General features: G+C 45.5%; 1 protein-coding gene across 4 annotated transcripts in view; it reads right to left on the minus strand.

Annotated features, from left to right (window-relative positions):
* Nucleotides 1-1,537: 1,537 nt before the first annotated feature.
* fbrsl1 (fibrosin-like 1) overlaps nucleotides 1,538-19,828 on the minus strand; it is a 529,581-nt gene continuing 511,290 nt past the window's right edge. For 3 of the 4 annotated variants that reach the window (XM_080739442.1, XM_080739440.1, XM_080739443.1), the window contains 7 exons: nucleotides 16,011-16,082; nucleotides 14,412-14,441; nucleotides 13,571-13,642; nucleotides 11,107-11,239; nucleotides 8,864-8,947; nucleotides 4,395-4,659; nucleotides 1,538-4,105 (listed from right to left, as the gene is read on the minus strand). In XM_080739442.1, coding sequence (XP_080595568.1) covers nucleotides 2,764-4,105; nucleotides 4,395-4,659; nucleotides 8,864-8,947; nucleotides 11,107-11,239; nucleotides 13,571-13,642; nucleotides 14,412-14,441; nucleotides 16,011-16,082 — 1,998 coding nt within the window. In that variant the 3' untranslated portion in view covers nucleotides 1,538-2,763. The remainder of the gene's footprint in view (nucleotides 4,106-4,394; nucleotides 4,660-8,863; nucleotides 8,948-11,106; nucleotides 11,240-13,570; nucleotides 13,643-14,411; nucleotides 14,442-16,010; nucleotides 16,083-19,828) is intronic. The other variant, XM_080739441.1, reaches the window with a different exon arrangement.

Here is a 19,828-nt window from a genome sequence, read left to right on the forward strand (position 1 = left end):
AAAAATAGCAGATATACAAGCTCACAGCGCGGCACCGAGTGCCGCGCTGCGAGCTTGTAGATCTGCTATTTTTGAAAAAAGTCGTGAAAATTTGTGCAAATCCTTGAATATATGTATTTTCAAAGCGAACGTTTGTAACTCAAATTTTGCTTCTGGGTGGTCCCTCGAACTAAATATTTTGAGATGGGGGTCCGTGGCCAAATACATATCATTTTGGGGGTCCTTCACATGAAAAGGTTTGAGAACCACTGACATAGTAGTCTCTCAAGAACAGACTAACTGAGCTCCAGTTGAAGTGAAAAAGGACCTTGTCTTTGACGATGGCTGGCCAGATTGCTGACATAGAAACACAGGTTTTTCAAAAAATCTTAGAAGGATTCAAAAGACACTTATAGAATCGGGTCAAAATTCTAATTTTCACGATTTTTCAAAAATAGCAGATCTACAAGCTCGCAGCGCGGCACTCGGTGCCGCGCTGTGAGCTTGTATATCTGCTATTTTTCAATAGTTAAAGCATAAAATAATGATACACTATGTGTACCCGTTCTAAATTGGTTAAAGGAAAGAAAAAAAAAGAAAACTGCCTGAGAGTGTGTGAGACAGAAGGCCAGCATTGATTTTCAATAACATCCCCTAATGACCTGGCCGCTGTTTGATCCACGCTGTCATTATGCGCCCGGTACCCTGGGACAGGATTGGTTTGGTCTTGAAGCGTGTGCGGTGGAGAGATGGAGAGCTCAGGAGGGCATTACCAGGATGAATTGGCCGTCTCCGGACAGCCAGCGAGTAGGGGATATAGGTCTCGTCAATAAGCGGGACGGGGCGCCTCAGGGCCTCCTGCTCGGTACACTCCGCATTGCCCTCAGGCCTCATTAGGGAAACGGATGAGTGGAGCGCATGAGAAAACAAGTGGAGGGGAGAAGGGAGGATGAGGGAGAGAGAGAGGAGCCTCTTCTTCTACACCTCTATCCAATAGTCTGCCTCTCAGGCATTGCTCCCTTTAATGAGTCCAGACCGCAGGTCAATACGCCGCTGGGCTGCCCAGTCAATACCAGTTACCTGCAACACAAACACTCAAAACCTGCTTTCTTACAAAATCAATGTCCTATTAGTCCCACCCTCTATTGCCTTGCCCCAATCTCATTGATTCTACTCTGGAGAGCTCTGCAGCCAATGTATGATATATTAGACTCAAATCATCATCATCATCATCATCATCATGATGAAAGCTACAATTTTGCCAGAGTCTATCGTCTTTGTGATTTCAAACTAATAGCTTTATATGAGATGAGCAAATACTGTAACGCTTGCAAGCTGAGACATGAGCACTATTGGAAAACACATAATCCACCGTTTCTTCTAGTGATTTATACATTATCGTCAAAAAAGATTCACTCACAGTGGGTACAAATACAAATTAATGACGTGATACAAATTAATGAATTGGCTGGATTCAGCGATGGGGGGAAAACATTTATGAAAGACAAGCAACAAAACTGTCGAGACATTAGGTCCAAACTTTATTCCTTACATTTTAAACCATGTATGTTCATTTTTGTTTTTTTGTTTTTTTTGCACGCCTAAAACTCTACTTGTTTTGTATACAAGAGTCTAAGAAAAACAACTGCACAACACCACAAGGTCGACAGAGAAAGTCCTATTGCCGCCCGCTCAGTCAAAACTGTCCTCCATTTTTCTGTAAGGGGCTGTATGCTTCATGTGGCCCAGTTCATGACCTGGAAGTCTTTAGGTTTCTAATTCCATCATTTCATTGGCAAATATAAACTGGTTTTATAATCCTAGTTCCTTTCATTATCACCAGTATCCACGGTTCTCTCGAGGTGGTCTCTCCATCAGGGTACTTTGTGGCACTTTGCATAGGTTGCAGATGATCCTTCTAGGCCCCAATATGACACCCTACGAGCTTCCCTCCCGTTGGCCAGGCTTGTCTGTTACCATGGTTTTTCAACAGGGAAGTGGTTATCCATGTTTGATTTCATTTTGTTTTTCTAGAAACATTTAAAAAGCCTAATAAATGTACACTGTTATTTTCGCAGCAAAGGAATATCAACAAGTTATTTACACAAAGTTTTCTTTACAGGGACCGAACGAAGACCTTGTAATATATATTTATCTGCATATCTCAAAGGCAAAACAAGTGAACAAAACAAATTGGTAATGTAACATTGTACATTGGCATTATTCATGAGGATATCCTGGTACCATGAGGTTAAATCACTGTTGAGAAAAGTCAAAAATCAAACTCCAGTCTTTACAGTGGGCCATAATGGATTATGTCTCACAATGAACTGGGATTAAATATCGGAAAAAGAGTGACTAACGCACAAAATACATAAAATTCATAAAAAGATGCCTATACACGGAACGAGGATAGGAAAATGTACAAACTCATTTCAGGATCTCTCTTTTCGCACAAAGCAAAAAAAAGGTATTGGATTAATATATTATTAATAATAATTATCAAATACTTAAGTCGGATATAAACATACCCATAATTTGTGTTCTCTTCACCGACATTATTCCATCTGCAAGTTTGCTGAAAATAAAACCATGGCATGTGCTTTGTCAGCCCTGCACACCTTTAATTTGTACAATCATACCGAGTGATTTTTCTTTTATGCTCTCCTCTAGTGAAAAGCAGTGCATTTTGTTCACAATAAGATCTCAAATTCAGGGTAAAGGGGGGTTGGGGCGTCGTGTGAGTTCATCTTGTAAGCGCTTATGTCATTCTAGTCCGGGAAGCTACCGCGCCTCAACCTCTTTGGGGTTGCGGGACGGAGAGTAGTCCCGGGGGTCCTGTGTGGTGGTGGTGATGGGGGTAGTCCGCCGGGGAGAAGCGGGCCTGGCGCTGCCCGCGGGCACAAGGGGAGGGGGGGCACTGAGCGCGGCGGTGGGGGGTGTCCGGTTGAGCAGGCCGTTGTGTCCCGTGGAGGGGCTGAGTCTGGGGTAGGGCATGCCGCCCAGCGGCGACATGAAGGGGGGCATGTGGGCCAGGTGGCCCTCCATGGGCGACTGGTGCAGCTGGTGGAGGCGCGCTCGGTCCAGCTCCTCCCTCAGGTGCTGCCGCTCGCGCTCCTCCGCCTGCTGCCGCATCCTCTCGTGCTCCCGGCGCACCTCCAGCAGGTGCTCGTGGTGGCTGTAGTCGTGGGCCTCCCGCTCGCGGTACGCCCGCTCCTGCTCGTACATGGTGGGGAAGCGGTGGCCCTGCTCGGCCCGCAGCTGGAAGTCCATGCGGCGCTGCAGGTCCAGGCTGCGGTACGCCTCCCTCAGCGGGTCCCAGGGGAAGGCGGGGTGAGGCAGGCGCTCCCTCCCCGCCGCCAGCGGACTCACGCCCATGAAGGGAGCCATGCGGGCTCGGTCGAGCACGTTGAGGCTGCCCATCTGGTGCATGGCGCTCATGGACAGGGGCAGCGAGTGGGCCATGGGCATCCCGTGCCCGTGGAGGCCCGGCATCTCGTTGCCACGAGGGGAGGGCGGAGGAGGCTGCTGCGTCAGAGGCGGATGGTGGTGGTGAGGATGACTGGGCTGCGAGACGGGGGGCAGGATGGGCGCTGCGGGAACAGGGGGCAGCGACGCTGGCTCAGAACTGACCACCATCACCTCCTGCTCCTCCTTCCTCTCCTCCTTGATCTTCATGTCGTTCTTCACCTTGTGGAGGAGCTCCGCCGAGGAGGGAGGAGGCTCCTTCCTCTCGCCGTCCTTGAGCATGGCTGGGTGTGGCCCGTTGCCGGCCATCATCCCTTTCATGGCCTGCTCGTTGAGCAACACCTTGGAGTACGGAGAGGGCGAGCGGTGCACGGGTTTGATGGGGTCTTCCGAGGATCTCCGGTCGAGCACGTCCTTCCCGGGAGAGCGGCTCTCCTTCACCTTGATGTCTGCCAGGCCAGAGGTCTCTCGGTGGCGCTCCAGCAGCTCCTTCTCTGCCTCGCGGACCCGATCCACGCTGCCGGTACTACCGCTGTGGTGTCGTCCCGAGTCGCTGGAGTTCTGGCTGTTGGAGCGGATCAGGCTGCTGATCTGATAGCTGCCCGGTGCCGAGGCCGGAGACGAGCGGTTGGAGTGGCGGTTCCGGTCCACCGAATCTCTGCAGAGGACGTATACACTGTTAGTATGTCACTGGAATGATCAATGTATATGCAATTGATAATAAGTGAAAATTGTTTATTAAAATTGTTTATTACATTTTAAAATGCCCAAATAAATCATAAAGATAAATTGTTATCATCATTATAATTTTATTATGTAGCAATTATGGATTAAATAGGACATAATCTTTATATTTAATAATATTTAGATCTTTACCATGTATGCTACACTATGTACGCTACAATTATTATTATATTGTTCAAATCTAACTCATCCTCACAACCCACCTGTCTTTATCTTTCTCGTCTTTTCCAACAGAGGAGTCCCTTTTCTCTCGCTCCCTCTCTCGTTCCCTCTCTCGCTCCCTCTCCCGTTCGCGCTCTTGACTGTTGGCCGACCCGCTCCTCTCGATGTCTGCAGACTTGGGCCACTGGGGCGGGGTGGGGAAGGACGGCGGCGTGCGGTGCAGCCTGTTCCAGGTGTCGTGGTGGGGGCTGCCAAAGTTGGGCAGGCCCCCCGGGCCCTCCTTGGGGCCAAACACACTGTTGGAACCTGAGAAGGGAGAGAGAGAGAGAGAGAGGGAGGGGGGACAGGGACGCAGAGACTGTTAGTTCAAGAGAAAAACCCAAACCTCTTGATGGAGATGAAGGACGAGTGGCAACCAGAGGAGGAGAAGGGGAGGGTAAAAAAAAAATCAACCACAAAAGCTGCTTTTGTCTTTGACTCTCGATGTTCTCCTGCTGAAGCTCTGTGTATAAAGACCAGTTAGAGGTTAATGGCTTCACCCCTCCAACTTGCCGCTGGACCAAATGGGCATTCCCCCCCCCCCCCCCCCCCCCCACTCCCCCCACTCCACCACTCCCCCCCTTATTCATTGCTTTTCATTCTCATGAACCCTTTTTTTTCTTCATTGGACGAAGGGGTGGAGGGGAAGACACTCAATTGCCCCGTGGGGTTGAGGGGTTGTGAAAAGCCAGGGAGACCTCGGCATTCCATAGCGCGTTTGTTTCGCTGACATCCATTTTGCTACAGGGGGCGGCTGATTTGGCAAGAGAATAGCGGCAAGGGGGCGAGAGACGAGAAGAAGAGGGGAAGCGAGGGGGAGGGTAGTGCGGAGGGGGAAGAAAGTGAGAGAGAGAGTGTGAGAGAGAGAGAGAGAGGGTAGAGAAAAGGAGAGAGTCTTCCACGGCGGTGGTGTGAAGAGGCTTGTCGAATAATTAATAGATGAATAGCGACCAAACAGCAGGCCCTGGAGTGCGTGTTGGCAGCGGTGCAGCCAGATTATACAGCCAGGCTTTCAGGCTTCTGGGCCCAGAGAGGCGAGGAGAGGCGAGGAGAGGAAGGGAGAGGAGAGGAGAGGAGGGGAGAGGAAGGGAGGGGAGAGGAGGGGAGAGGAGGGAGAAGGGGGGGGAGGGAGCTGTGCTGTGCTGTGCTGCCTGGTTGGATCGGTCCTCCCTAGACTGGGGGGTTAGGCTTTGGCTTAGAAAAGGCAGAGCTAAGTGCCTTGATTTTTATTCTTATTTGTCTTATCCCTCCCAACTCTCCCTGTGGTCTAAGAACCGAACTGCTCTGCTCTGTTACTGGCTGGCCAATGATATGGGACAGGCCCAGTATGAGATGGGTGGGGTGGGGGGTGGAAGGGAGGAGGGTATGAGGTAGGGTATTCACTAAATATTCGAATAGATGAATGTGTTAATGCTCTATACCAGGGATTCTCAAACCGTTTTAAGGCTGTGACACCCAAAATAAACAGATTTGAACCGGGGACCCCCACCCTGACAAGCACTTGAAATTGTAGGTATTACAGTTAATATGACTCGGTTCCACAGATAAATATTGTGCAAATAGCAGATCTACATTGCGAGGCGTTGTGAGCATGTAGATCTGCTATTTTCACAATGTTTGCCTCTTCCTTACTTAATATTTGACAGTTTTGGACAGCCCTGTCGAATATTCGACTATTCGAATACTTTGAGGTCGATTCATTCGAATACTAAAAAATCACTATTCGTGAATGCCCTAGTATGAGGGAGGAGGGAGGGAGAGCGAGTGGGGAGGGGGGGGCCAGCGCTTACCAAGCGAGGGGTTGCCTAATCCTCCGAAGGCACTGGTTGAAAGGTTGCCGAGGCCGCCAAAGGTACTGGAGCGACTGAAAGGATCTGCAAAATGCCAAACAGGGATTAGCAAAAAAAAGGGGGGGCGCCGTCTAAAGTAGCAGCCCCCCCTTCCCCCCCGACCCCCACCCATCCACCCCGCACCCACCCGGCCATTTCACTCTGCTTTTTTCTTACAAGCGAGCTGTGGTTTGGCGTTTTTTTTTGTTGTTGTTGGCACTCCCTACCGACTTAGCTTCTCTGTCTCGATAATCCTAGCTTGCATGTGTACGTAGCCAAGCCTCCAAGACCCTGGACCCACTCCCACTGGCTCTACCGTGGCTAGGGGCAACACACGCCTGATGGGACAGTAGTGGGGGGTTGGGGGTTGTGCCACGTTGGAGTGGAGCCAAGAGTGGACTTATAGCTGGACAGGGAGGATGGACGATGGGGTGAATCAAGCTACAGTGACTTGATTGGAGGGCAGGTTCCACTAGGGGGTAGGAGGGGAGGGGAGGGGGGGGGGGGTGCAGCAGGGTGTCATACATACATCGGTGCAGTAGATAAACTACAGCCTCTGTATGTATGGTGAAAACATACACAATACTCACCTGAGACATTAGTAAACAATGATTAGGTTAAGATGTCGAGATATTTAGCTGATGATCCTATCCGATGCAGAGACGGAATGTGAACGACATGTGAACGGCCTGATACTTCGATTCCAAAATCATCAACGGCCAACAATAATAAAGGAACAGTTTAACCACTTAAAACCTCTAGTAAATTCATACTTTGTTGACCCAGATCAGCTCTGTACTTGGTCTGCTCTTTTTTCCCCCCTTCTACATCATCTCTTGGCCAAAAACAGTCGATCTACAAGCATGTAGATCTGTCATTTAAGGCGAAGGTTCCCCCCAGAATAGGGATGCTAGTTAACTATTTAGGAGAACCCTGCACAAGCACTTGGAATTGGTACCAGAGGTACTAAAAAGGTCTTCAAAGTCCTTAAATTGTCACTTTAGAAATGTGCAGATACCCTCTATACACTAAAACTTTATGTTGGTTTGTTTACTGTTGAGTGAGAAAACAATGGTAACATTTAGCTTAATTTAACATCTGGGGACCACCCCAAAATAATTTGGGGACCCCTCTGGGGGTCCCGACCCACAGGTTGAGAACCACTGGTTAAGACTGTACGTAAGAAACAGCACAACAATGATGAACTCAAAATACTATGACTGTGGTCACAAACTTGTATTTATATTCAAACAAACAAGGAAACAAATTGCTTCAGGAAACAGCAGTTAGGCTATACAGGCAAAGGATTTAAGGATTTCTGACATAACGGTAATGAAAACGGCCTCATCAATAAATCAGAAAAGACAACAACTGGAAAATCTCTCCCGGCTTCGCACTTGAATTCCTGGGCAGCCGACCAAACTCCATCCCTCCCTCAAAGTCTCTCTCCTCTGTGCACCATGTGTTTATAAGCTCAAACTGGATTGACTCAAGGGCTTATCCCGTGAAATCACCTTGCCGCTGCAAACCCAAACAATGTCTCAGATGAAACAGAGCAAGAAATGAGGGGGGGAAAAAATGAGAAAAAAACCTGAGTATGAAAGGCAGATTCAACTTTAATAAAAGCCCACACAAAAACAATCATGGTGACATGTCGTATTTGCCGTGGCCATCTTCCTCTTGCTCTCCAGGGCCATCCAGAGCAAAGGGTAGTAAAGGAGAGGGAAGTATTTTGTCTGAACAAAAGGAAGGATGAAAAATAGGTCTGGACATTGGAAAGACTAGGCCACCGGCATGGGCGTCACACTCACAAGGGGGGGAAAAGTGGGACTGGGTTACTAGGGCCCAAGGTGGAGGGGCCTGGAATTGTTTTATACTTTAGCTATTGAAAAATAGCAGATATACAAGCTTACGCTGCGAGCTTGTCGTGAAAGCTGCGAGCTTGTCGTGAAAATGTGTCCGCAAATCTTTGAATATATGTATTTTTTAAGCGAACATTTGCAACTCAAACTTTGCTTCTGGGCGGTCCCTGGAACTAAATATTTTGAGATGGGGGTCCGTGGCCAAATACATATCATTTTGGGGGTCCTTCACATGAAAAGGTTTGAGCACCACTGACATAGAAACATTCAAAAAACCTTCGAAGGATTTGAAACATTCAAAGACTTTTCGCGAAAGAATCTTCACGATTTTTCCAAAAATAGCAGATCTATACTGTATATCTGCTATTTTTCAATAGTTAAAGTACCCAGGGCCCAGAATGTTGTGAGACCCCCCTGGCCAGCGGTGTCTCCATCAGCCCAGACAGCGGGGATGAAGGGGGTTATTCAAGGCTGTACATTATGATTCACCGGGGCCGACTTTTACAACTGCCTCTTCCTCCAACAACTCTCTGAAATGAGAGGGAGCGTGATGCCAGCAACAGGCCTGCTACAGAGACCCACGTTTACCTCCGCACGAACCTCAGATGAAAGCCGTAAATATTTCGGCTTCAGCAAAACTGTCAAATTACACCTGGGTGTCTTGTAATGCGTTTTGAAATACGAGTGAAACAGAAAAGAGAGCAAAAAAAAAAGAAGAGAGAAGAAAAAGCGGATGAAAGAAGATGTAAAAAAATAATAGGTGAACGTGGGGTTACTTACACTTACCTGCCAAGTGGCTAGGAGGCAGGAAGCCACTGGGATGGGGGGCAGGGCCATAGGGGGAGGGTGTCGGGTGGCCAGACGCTGTAGGTGAAGAGATGGAAAGAGACATGTTAACTTTACCCAATCAGTCAAAGGAGCGTGAATCAAAACAGCATCCCGGTTCCAACAATGGACCAAGGGCGGAGCACTTGTTTTCGGTGGAGATGACGGAGGCGCGCCGTCTCAGGCGACCATGAGCCACATGAGACACCGCCGAGCGAGCGAGTCGAGCGTTGCGACGGTCGCATGAGCCGACTCAGCGCGGTTACCGAGTTATGTGCCATTATGGGTAAATCTTCAGCCCCCCAAATTTCGGCACCTCTGCGTGGTCCAGGGGAACACAACGGAGCACTCCCTACCTCCGGTTCAGCCAATCACAAGCTTCCACTGCTGATACCGGGGTGCTGTTTTGATACTGAACACGCGTCAAAGGATGGTTAGCAAAGGATTCTTTAAATCAGGGGTCTTCAACATTTTCAGGCCCCTTAGCTGAGAGAGAGATGAAGCGGGGACCACCACAACCTGTTCATAGATTCCATATGGTTTCATTGTTTGACAGCACAATCATCAGTGTATTTTGGATTCATGTCAATGTGTGTTTTCAGATATTTAACCACTTGAACCGTCAATACTTAATAAACTTGACCTTTCACTCTGTACTTAGTCTGTTCTTTTTCCCCTCTACACCAAAGCTCTTTGCTGCGAGGCGTTGTGAGCTTGTAGATCTGCTATTTTTGGCTAAAGTTCTCAGAATATGGACGCTAGGGTTCAAGTGGTTAATATAAAAAAGTTAAAAACCTTGAGTAGAAATGAAGAATCCGACATAGTGTGACCTTTGACATTTGGACCCTTATGAGTGACCCTAGATTCACCCAGGGACAATCACTGTATATGGGAGAACACAAAAAACACCCAGCGATAAACACAGAAAAATGTAAAGCAAAATAACAACTATACAGAAAGATGTATTGATTTTTGATAGCATAGAGAAGTCAGAACTAAACGTTTATATCATTCAATCAGAGTCGGAGTATCTACAGTCACGATAAGAAACATGACTAAGTCTAACACTAACCGGCGAAGAACAAATCATAGCTTGAACTCTGTTTAATTAAAGACTCATATGACCGATTGATGTGCAAGGTTTGACCGCGTAAAAACGTATCTTCAGCCACAAAGCCAACATGCTAAAAGCTAATTATCCAGATGATTCATGAAAGGACGAATATCAGTGGCATGAGACGAAAAACCAAACACACAGCATATTAGCGTCTGATATTTTCTCTCTTGTTGCTGTACAGTGTGTGTGTGTGTGTGTGCATGCACGCGCACACAGGGTGCACGTCAGTGATGCAGAGTCGGCTACAGAAACAAAGTTGACCCAGTGTTTCCCTTCACCCGCATTTTCATGAATTGCTAATCAAAGAGCCAATTACACGAGTGCTAATGACACGCCACCACTGCATAATTAGCAGGGAAAGGCCGATCGCCCTGCTGTTGCCCTCCAACGCAGGGCACATCAGTCAATTACCCAACACAGAGAAGCATCCATATTCATACACATGACATCATCCCAGCCCCGTGGTTAGCAAAACATTTAGCGCAACCACGCTACAATTAAATGAACAGAACATGAGAGGAGGACGCTAAAAAAAAAAGAGCAGAATAATGTGGTTTATTGCTGCTGTGAGAAGAACAATTATGACAGCCATACGTTTAAAAACAGCTCGTTAGCGTACCAAAAAAATCCCAATGGAGATCTTCTATAATGAAGTATCCTTGTGTGTGCATATTGAAAAGGCTTGGATCGGTTTGTTTTTTCAAGATTTTTTCTCCTCAAATCCTTATTTTTTAATTATAATGTCCTTGCAGACAAACAAAAACTAAAAAACAAGTATGGCCTCAAAATAAGACAAAGCTCATGTAATAAGACGATTTTTTTGACAGGAAAAAAAGGCTATGACCTGTGTAAACTAATTTAAAAATGCATTCTGCTTTATTTAGGAGTTACAAGAGGGAGCTGTGACATTAGAATGTTTAAAGAAATGACACAGGTCAAGAGCCAAACTAGAGCTGTTCTACAAGGCACGTACCCTGTAACTGTCACAGCCTCCAAACGACACCACACAAACATTGGGGTTCATCACATTTAATTTAGCTTTCTTTGTGGTTGTATGAGAACCGAGGCTTCGTCTACTGACCTGTCGAGGAGAAGAGGGGTCGCGCTAGGTCGTGGGGGTACGGGAAGCCAGGCAACACTCCTGGAGCTGGCGGTCGACTGAACAAGTCCAGCTTCCCGTTCATGTCCAACTTGTGAGGGTCAAGCTGCATTTGCTGTGAGACACGCACACGCACCCATTAAGAGAGAGAGGGAGAGTGAGTTTCAAAACAAATCTAATACAAGCATGGATTCATAGTGCAGGAAAATTAACCCATTTAGGCCTAGAATTATTGAATGCTTTAACCAGTGAAAAATAGCAGATATACAAGCTCACAGCGCGGCACCGAGTGCCGCGCTGTGAGCTTGTAGATCTGCTATTTTTGGAAAAAGTTGTGAAAATGTGTGAAAATCTTTTACTATATGTATTTTCAAAGCGAACGTTTGTAACTCTAATTTTGCTTCTGGGGGGTCCCTGGAACTAGATATTTTGAGATGCGGGTCCGTGGCCAAATAAATATCATTTTGGGGGTCCTTCACATGAAAAGGTTTGAGAACCACTGACATACAGTAGTAGTCTCTCAAGAACAGACTAACTGAGCTCCATTTGAGTGAAAAGGACCTTTTCTTTGACGATGACTAGCCAGATTGCTGACATAGAAACATAGGGGTTTAAAAAAAACCTTAGAAGGATTCAAAAGACACTTATAGAATCAGGTCAAAATTCAAATTTTCATGATTTTTCAAAAATAGCAGATCTACAAGCTCGCAGCGCGGCACTCGGTGCTGCGCTGTGAGCTTGTATATCTGCTATTTTTCAATAGTTAAAGCATAAAATAATGATACATAATAATAATGTGTACCCATTCTGAATGGGTTAACAAACACAAGTTTGGATAGAAACAGTGCAGAGAGGAAAAAGTGAGAGAAACACAGAAAAGGCAAAAGTGAGTGAGAGTGAGATCAGTAAAGCACTGAATGACGACAACACTTTCAGTCCAGTAGTGCCAAAAACGGCTTATCTCCACACTAAACTGGGTAGAGGACCAGAGGCGCTGACACACATCAACAAAGGCTCTACGGGCCCTAATCCTGGCCCACTGTGTCATAACAAAATATATGTAAGCTGATTAGGGACAGTAAAGCCTAGGGAAAGGGGGGTGGGGGGGGGCTCTGGAGGAATTACCTTGATGGGGAGAGTCTCATCAGCAATGGTTCTCTATTGTACATTTACATTTTCCTATACAGTGAGGTTTCCATTTTTGACCTCCTATACAGCAGGGGTTTTCAACGTGGGTGACGGGGCACCCTGGGGTGCCGTGACGGCAGTCCAGGGGTGCCGCGAGATAATTTGATAATATTTGGAATGTATTTGGACACTTGTTATTTTCAGTCAGTTCTAACCAAAATGGCCATTATCTCAACGTTTTCCTCGCAACATAATCACTCAAATATCGTCACTGTCGGGCAGAAACCTCGTATCTCCAAGTTTCAAATGTGTACGTTTTTTGGTAAAGCAAAGCCCTGCTTCATCATACAAGACTGTCGCACAAAACTAGTGAAAACAGCCGGTCTACAAGCACACAACGCCTTGCGATGCGAGGCGTTGTGTGCTTGTAAAAAAATCTTTGAAATTACTAAATCTGCCAAACTGAGGATGTAATTGGTAGGCATACTGAGAGACGTACCAAATAGACAGAAATGGCAATATATCTTATAATTGAGCAATATTACACGAGAGGGTGTGCTTTACGCTGATTATTGGCAAGCCAGCGTTGTTGCAGGAACGAGGCGATAGCAGAGTTCTGTAGGCAGGGCTGAAGTGCCGATAATCACGGTAAAGCACGACCCTCGAGTGTGCGTCAGTTTCATTTCATTGTATTTAAGATATTCGATAGAAATGTGTAATTTGCCACATTTAGCTACTATATGTCCCTGAACTTCACATGAAAACTGCTAGCGTAGCCGCTTAGCATAGAGCTGGGACAGGGAGCCCGGCAGATATTTTGCGACCGGCACAGTTGATCTTTTTATCAGCACAGGTAGATACTGTAGCTATTTAAACCAATCAGTTTGCTTCGTTGGAACTAACTGTTGTTTAATGAGCATTAGTGAATACCATTTATGTACACAGTACTTTGGTTTAAAAGGGTGAAGTGTTCCTTTAACTAGATCAACTACTAGTGATAGTTAATGTTAAACACTTAAATCATTGAGAAAAGGGCCAAACAGGGACATTGTCTGTGTGACACAATGGCCGTGAACATGTACTTTTGGTGATCTAGGAATGGAAGGTTATTCCAAGGTTGCACTCTGGGAAGCAGTGCCAACTACATATTTAAAAGTTAAATGGTAAAAACAATACATTTGGTGTATGCACGTCAATCACCAATAACACAGATTGTATGACTTCTTCTCAGGCTGGTAGAATATGTAAATAACTCCCTGACTTTCCAGAGAGTGTGCATGGGCACACTACATGTGCCCAACGCATCCAGCTGGCTCACCTTCATCTTCTGCTGGTGGTGGTAGATCTGCCAGGCGATCTGGACATGCACTGCACACCACTTGCCAGGTTTCTAAAGAATTAGAGAGAGTAACACTGGTTTGACAGCTGGTCTTCATATGCTGGACTTGAGTGACCCTAACACGAATTGGACGTGTCTGGCCAAGCTTTCGGTGTGGCTGTGTTGCATCTTTGCTGGTCACCCTGATTGTTTCTGTGTCTGTGATTTATTTGTTTTCCTTTTATTTTGTCCGTTTTCAGATTAAATGCGTTTATATTTATCGTTCCTTGTTAGTTTGTTTTTTTGTAATAACGTTGGGTGATTTGTCAGTGTTTTTATCATTGTGCAACGGAACCGAACTAAACCGGAATTGTTGTATATCGTCGTTGGCGGGTGGAAACCTCGTATCTCCAAGTTTCAAATTTGTACGTTTTTTCCGCGAAGTAAAGCCCTGTCTACATACAGGCCGTCGTGCAAAAGTAGAGAAAACAGCAGATCTACAAGCACACAACGCCTCGCGGTGCGAGGCGTTGTGTGCTTGTAGATCGGCTGTTTTCACTAGTTTAAATAATTTTTAAAATGAAAAATGCAAAACAAACGGTTTTGGACATACAAGGTTTTCACCCAACAGCGATGATATATTTCTCACATCAGGATCTGATTGTAAATTGTAAAACTACAACGGAGACCCAAATGCCTGAAACTAACCCTAAATTAGGGACTTATTTATCAGCATTTCTCTTAATTATCAAGTTATTGCAAATGATAAAAGTATATATTTTTAGTGTCTTGGCCAGAGAGTCAAAGCAATTTAACAGAAAGGGATAAGACAGCCACTTACTCTGACAGATGTCCTGAAAGGATCTGTTATCTGTACGGACAGAAAGGGAAAGATAAATATCATCATCATATGATCATATCACTTCAAAACATGAAAAACATGTGGTTTGTGCTCTTCAATAGGTAGACTATGGCAGTGGAATAATAGAACGGTGCATCTACTCCAAAGTATATATATGTATACATTGATGTTTACTGGTGCAGAGCGCCAAGGATGCTCACCTTCAGCGGTGTCTTTTCAGAGCATGACATTAACACTACTAAGGTTGCAGATTGTAGCATTGTTCATCCACCTTAAACTCTATGAGTTCAGTTAAATACATTTGGATAAATAATGTTCACCAAATAGTCTAGTTTGAGGACGGTAAAATGCATTTGGCCAGTGACTACCCAGGAGGACACTGTGAAGATAATATGCTAGTTTGATTAATGCCTTAGTGCCTATGAGAGCCATATCTATCCGGGAGACAAACAAGTCTCTCTTCCTATTTATTTGTGCAAGCGACAAGGTGGGGTGCACAGGATAGGTTACAAAACAAAATGCAATAAAAACCTTCTCAGCAGTTCAGCTGCTGTGTTAAACTTGCAAACTCACACATTGTGCTGCCGATAAAGATGAATGTTTACAGCCCTAAAACTATGCTACTATCTTTGAACTACTGTAACTATCTAGATCACTACAGATTGCAACGTACCGTACCCATCTTGCGTCTTGATCTTTTGATCCCTTGTTTTATAAAATCTTTTATCTTTATTTGTCTTTTTTGCAAGCATCATAAAGTACTCTGCCAAAGGCCTTTGGTGGAAGCTTGCCATAAATACACTGGAGTTTGTTTCTCTCCATGTCCACCAGTGACAGATATTATTTTGCCAGAGGAGCTGGCTCGAACCTGTGAACTTTGCTTAGCAGGATATCTAACTGGGTATGACTGGTTCTCAAAGTGGGGTCTGGGGGTCCCCGGGGGTCCCCAGGGGTCCTTAAGGAGTTATGGGTCAGTAACGCAGAGTTAAAATAATCACACCCAGTCTGAAGTGAGCGGTGACTTTTATGAGTTAATTTCATTAAACGTCTCGCAAAGCTTGGCTAATGCCCACTTTGCGGAACAGATATACGGACGGACAGACATAAACAAAAAGCCAGATGTAGGAGTGGTTAGCACCGCTCAAAAAACATCAAATAGGGGGACTGTGGACCAATTCATAAACTAGAAGTACTGTTCCTACAAAACAGTGTGGGCTCGCTCCTAAAGAAATACATTTAAAAAATAACTATTTTTTTCCCCCTTCATTTCTTATGTTTGCCAACGTGACTATATTCTGCAACGTGCTAACTGTCATGTGAAGCTCAACCAATACTCCAGTTAACACCACTCCCAGATGTTTTTCCGCCAATTGCACCTCATTGGCTAAGGGCCCTGCCTTTGTACTGTCTGCGACGGAACTTGGTAAATAAATAATGAAGAAAACATAGTGTTCTCGCCTTTCAGGCGAGCCCACAATAACTGGGGATCCTTGAAATGAGAGGTTTAGTCCCACAGTCCTACATAACCACAAGGCCATACAGGGTTAAGAACACTGTCAACACTCTGGAGTGTCTTACCCTGGGGTCCTTCTGCAGGAGTGTGTGAGGTACTGCACCCGGCCGAGCTCCTACATCAATAGGATTGGACGCCTGAAAGCAAGGGAGAGGAGGAGAGGTGGATTGAAGGATAAAAAGAGAGAAAAACACGGAGAGACTTTCTGGATTTAGAAAAAAACAATCTAGTTCAAACACGTTCAGCCGTGTGGTGCAGAAGCATGAACCAACAGAGACTTAGAACAGTGGTTCTCAACCTGTGGGTCGGGACCCCCAGGAGGGGGTCCCCAAATTATTTTGGGGGGGTCCCCAGATGATTAACTTAATGTGAAAGATTGTTTTCTCAACAGTAAACAAACCAACGTAAAGTTTAAGTGTATAGAGCGTACCCGCACATTTTCAAAGTGACAATTTAAGGACATTGTAATACCTCTAAAATGACAAATTAAACATTGGCCATGCTGTCAAATATTAGAGGCAGAAATTGTGAAAATAGCAGATCTACATGCTCAAAATGTAGATCGGCTATTTTCACAATAGAACCGTGTTAAACAAAATCTAGTGCTCTTTAGGGCAGGGGGTCCCCAGTTAAAATATGAATATTTGGGGGGTCGCGGCCTGACAAGGTTGAGAACCACCGACTCAGAACATGTACCGTACACTCCAAACACTAGGAACACTTGATCTAACACACAAGGAGACCCTCCAGCTAGCAACACCAGCATCAATATAGCCCAACTCTGGGGAAGTATGCCGTACTAATCCTCACCTACTGCTACTGGAAGTCTGACGTCAATAGATAGCTCTGCAATAATACCCTGGGCAAGGAGCAAGGCCACATTAATACCACAGGCTGCCCAAAGCCTTTGGAGCCTGAACGAGATCAGCCCTATCCATCCCGCTATCCAGCATCAGAGTAATACCCAGGTTACCCTCTACCCCAGCCCCCCTCCGTAATACTTAACATGGGTCTTGAACACCGCGGCAAAGAGCCTTTGCCCCTGCTCACCTGTCCAGATTCTGGACACAGAGAGAGACCCCAGACAGAGAAAAAAGGGATTCCTGTCTGTGACAAGAGAGCCTCCTGGGAAGAATTAACCCATTTAGGACTAGAATTATTGAATGCTTTAACCAGTGAAAAATAGCAGATATACAAGCTCACAGCACGGCACCGAGTGCCACGCTGCGAGCTTGTAGATCTGCTATTTTTGAAAAAGTTGTGAAAATGTGTGCAAATCTTTGAATAAATGTATTTTTAAAGCGAACGTTTTAAAAACTCACATTTTGCTTCTGGGGGGTCCCTCGAACTAAATATTTTGAGATGGGAGTCCGTGGCCAAATACATATCATTTTGGGGGTCCTTCACATGAAAACATTTGAGAACCACTGACACAGTAGTCTCTCAAGAACAGACCAACTGAGCTCCAGTCAAGTGAAAAGGACCTTTTCTTTGACGATGGCTGGCCAGATTGCTGACATAGAAACATAGGTTTTTTCAAAAAACCTTAGAAGGATTCAAAAGACACTTATAGAATCGGGTCCAAATTCTAATTTTCACAATTTTTCAAAAATAGCAGATCTACAAGCTCGCAGCGCGGCACTCGGTGCCGCGCTGTGAGCTTGTATATCTGCTGTTTTTCAATAGTTAAAGCATAAAATAATAATACACCATAATGTGTACCCGTTCTGAACGGCTTAAGGCCAGATCGGTGGATTCAGGCCAGCTTTGATTGGTGGCTTACACTGGGTTACCTGGTCACCTGCCAGACCACCCTCCCTCCCTCCCCGACTGCCTCCCTCTTGTCCCAGATTGTGTCACACACCAACCATTGTTATCTCACTTGGCACGGGTCGATACCACCCGGCATGGCTCAGCACAGAGCGCCGTGCGGAGTCCAGGCCAACGCTTGAACCAGCCAGCTTTAGAGGGAATAGCAGGGCAGAGCCATGGGGTTTAATCCTCAAAGACCGGGAACGCGCCCGAGTCGCGTTCGATTCACTTGAACCATTATTTTATGCTTTAACTATTGAAAAATAGCAGATATACAAGCTCACAGCGCGGCACCGAGTGCCGCGCTGCGAGCTTGTAGATCTGCTATTTTTGAAAAATCGTGAAAATGTGTGCAAGTCTTATCTGAATATCTTTGACCCGATCTTTGACCCGACTTCTAAATCCTTCCTCTATATCAGTGGTTCTCAAACTTTTTCCATGTCAAAGACCCCCAACATTACATTTATTTGGCCTCAGACCCCCCATCTCAAAATATGTTGTTCCAGGGACCCCCCAGAAGCACAGATTTGAGTTACAAAAGTTTGCTTTTGAAAAATATATATTGACAAAATGTGCACACATCTTCACGATTTTTCAAAAATAGCAGATCTACAAGCTCCCAGCGCGGCACTCGGTGCCGCGCTGTGAGCTTGTAGATCTGCTATTTTTCCAATGGTTAAAGCATTCAATAATTCTAGGGCCTAAATGGCTTAATAGGATCCTGTTCTGTTTCCCTTCGGCTACTGCTTCCCCCTGCTAGGCTGAATGTTAAGCAAGGCTTTGGTGCCATTCACCCAACGCTGGCCTCATTTCCTGGGTGAGATGGCAAGAGGGATGTGGGGTGATGTTTTGCGTGAAAGCATGTTACTGTGTGTTTAATAAGGTATGAAATTGTGTGTGTGTGTGTGTGTGTGTGTGTGTGTGTGTGTGTGTGTGTGTGTGTGTGTGTGTTTTGTGTTCTCCTATGACCGACAGAGCGTACGTGCAGAGAGTATGGGTATGCTGAGTGAGTTTCTGTTTGCTGTCCGGCATTTAAGGACCACAAGAGAGCCTCTCTAGGTTCATGGCTTGTTTTGCGTGTTCAGGTTTCTGTGTATTTACGTGTTTCTGCATAGGCAAACATATATCGTCGTTGTCGTGTGAAAACCTTGTATGTCCAAAACCGTTCGTTTGGCATTTATCATTTTAAAAATGGCCTTGTATGATGAAGCAGGGCTTTACTTTGCGAAAGAACTTACACATTTCAAACTTGGGAGATACGAGGTTTCCACCCGACGACGACGATATGTTGGTTTGCACGTGCAGTTTATTTGTGTATGTGTTCATGTTTCCATGAGTTATTACGTTTCTAGGTGTGTGTGAACGCTCCTGGCTGAAAGGCTTCTTGGTAGCGAATTATGCATGTTTCACGTTTTCGCTGTAGCTAACAGAGCTAGATTGCATTTGGTGGAGTCAGGACAATCAAATGAGTATAGGTTAAGTTGCCCTTCTGTTTACAAAACATACACATTAGTTTGTGTGTGTACACATTTCTGTACATGGTTGCATTTCTGTGCGTGATCATAATGATTCCATTTGTGCACGTGTGGATTGTTTGCGTTTGTGTTCAAAGAAAAATAACACACATCCTCCGTTTTTGGTGCTGAGCCAATCTGCAAAAGCAGAATCATGAAACACAAGAGGGGTGCTCGCAACTCACTTTTACAGTAGATGCTCTAAAGATTCTCTGGGATTCATTTGTGCACGTGCATGTACAGTGTTTGTGTGTGTGTGTGTGTGTGTGTGTGTGTGTGTGTGTGTGTGTGTGTGTGTGTGTGTTTGCTTGTAATAAAGCTTTCATCTATATTAGTGCATGTGAGAGCTAAATGTGTGCTTGTGTGTTAATAAGGCCTTGCTTTGCAGTCGTGGTTTTCACAACTGCAAAGCAAGGGCCCAGAATACTACTAGCCTACTACCTTTTTTATCCTTTTATTTTCTAAGCCATCTAGTCAGGGTCTAATGTAGGCTGGGAAAACCAGGTGGATGCAACTTGTAGAATTGAGGATAGCTGTAGGCTAAACCACTAGGACTA

The sequence above is a fragment of the Nannobrachium achirus genome, assembly GCF_963921795.1.
Source record: "Nannobrachium achirus genome assembly, chromosome: 12".
Taxonomy (NCBI): Eukaryota; Metazoa; Chordata; class Actinopteri; order Myctophiformes; family Myctophidae; genus Nannobrachium; species Nannobrachium achirus.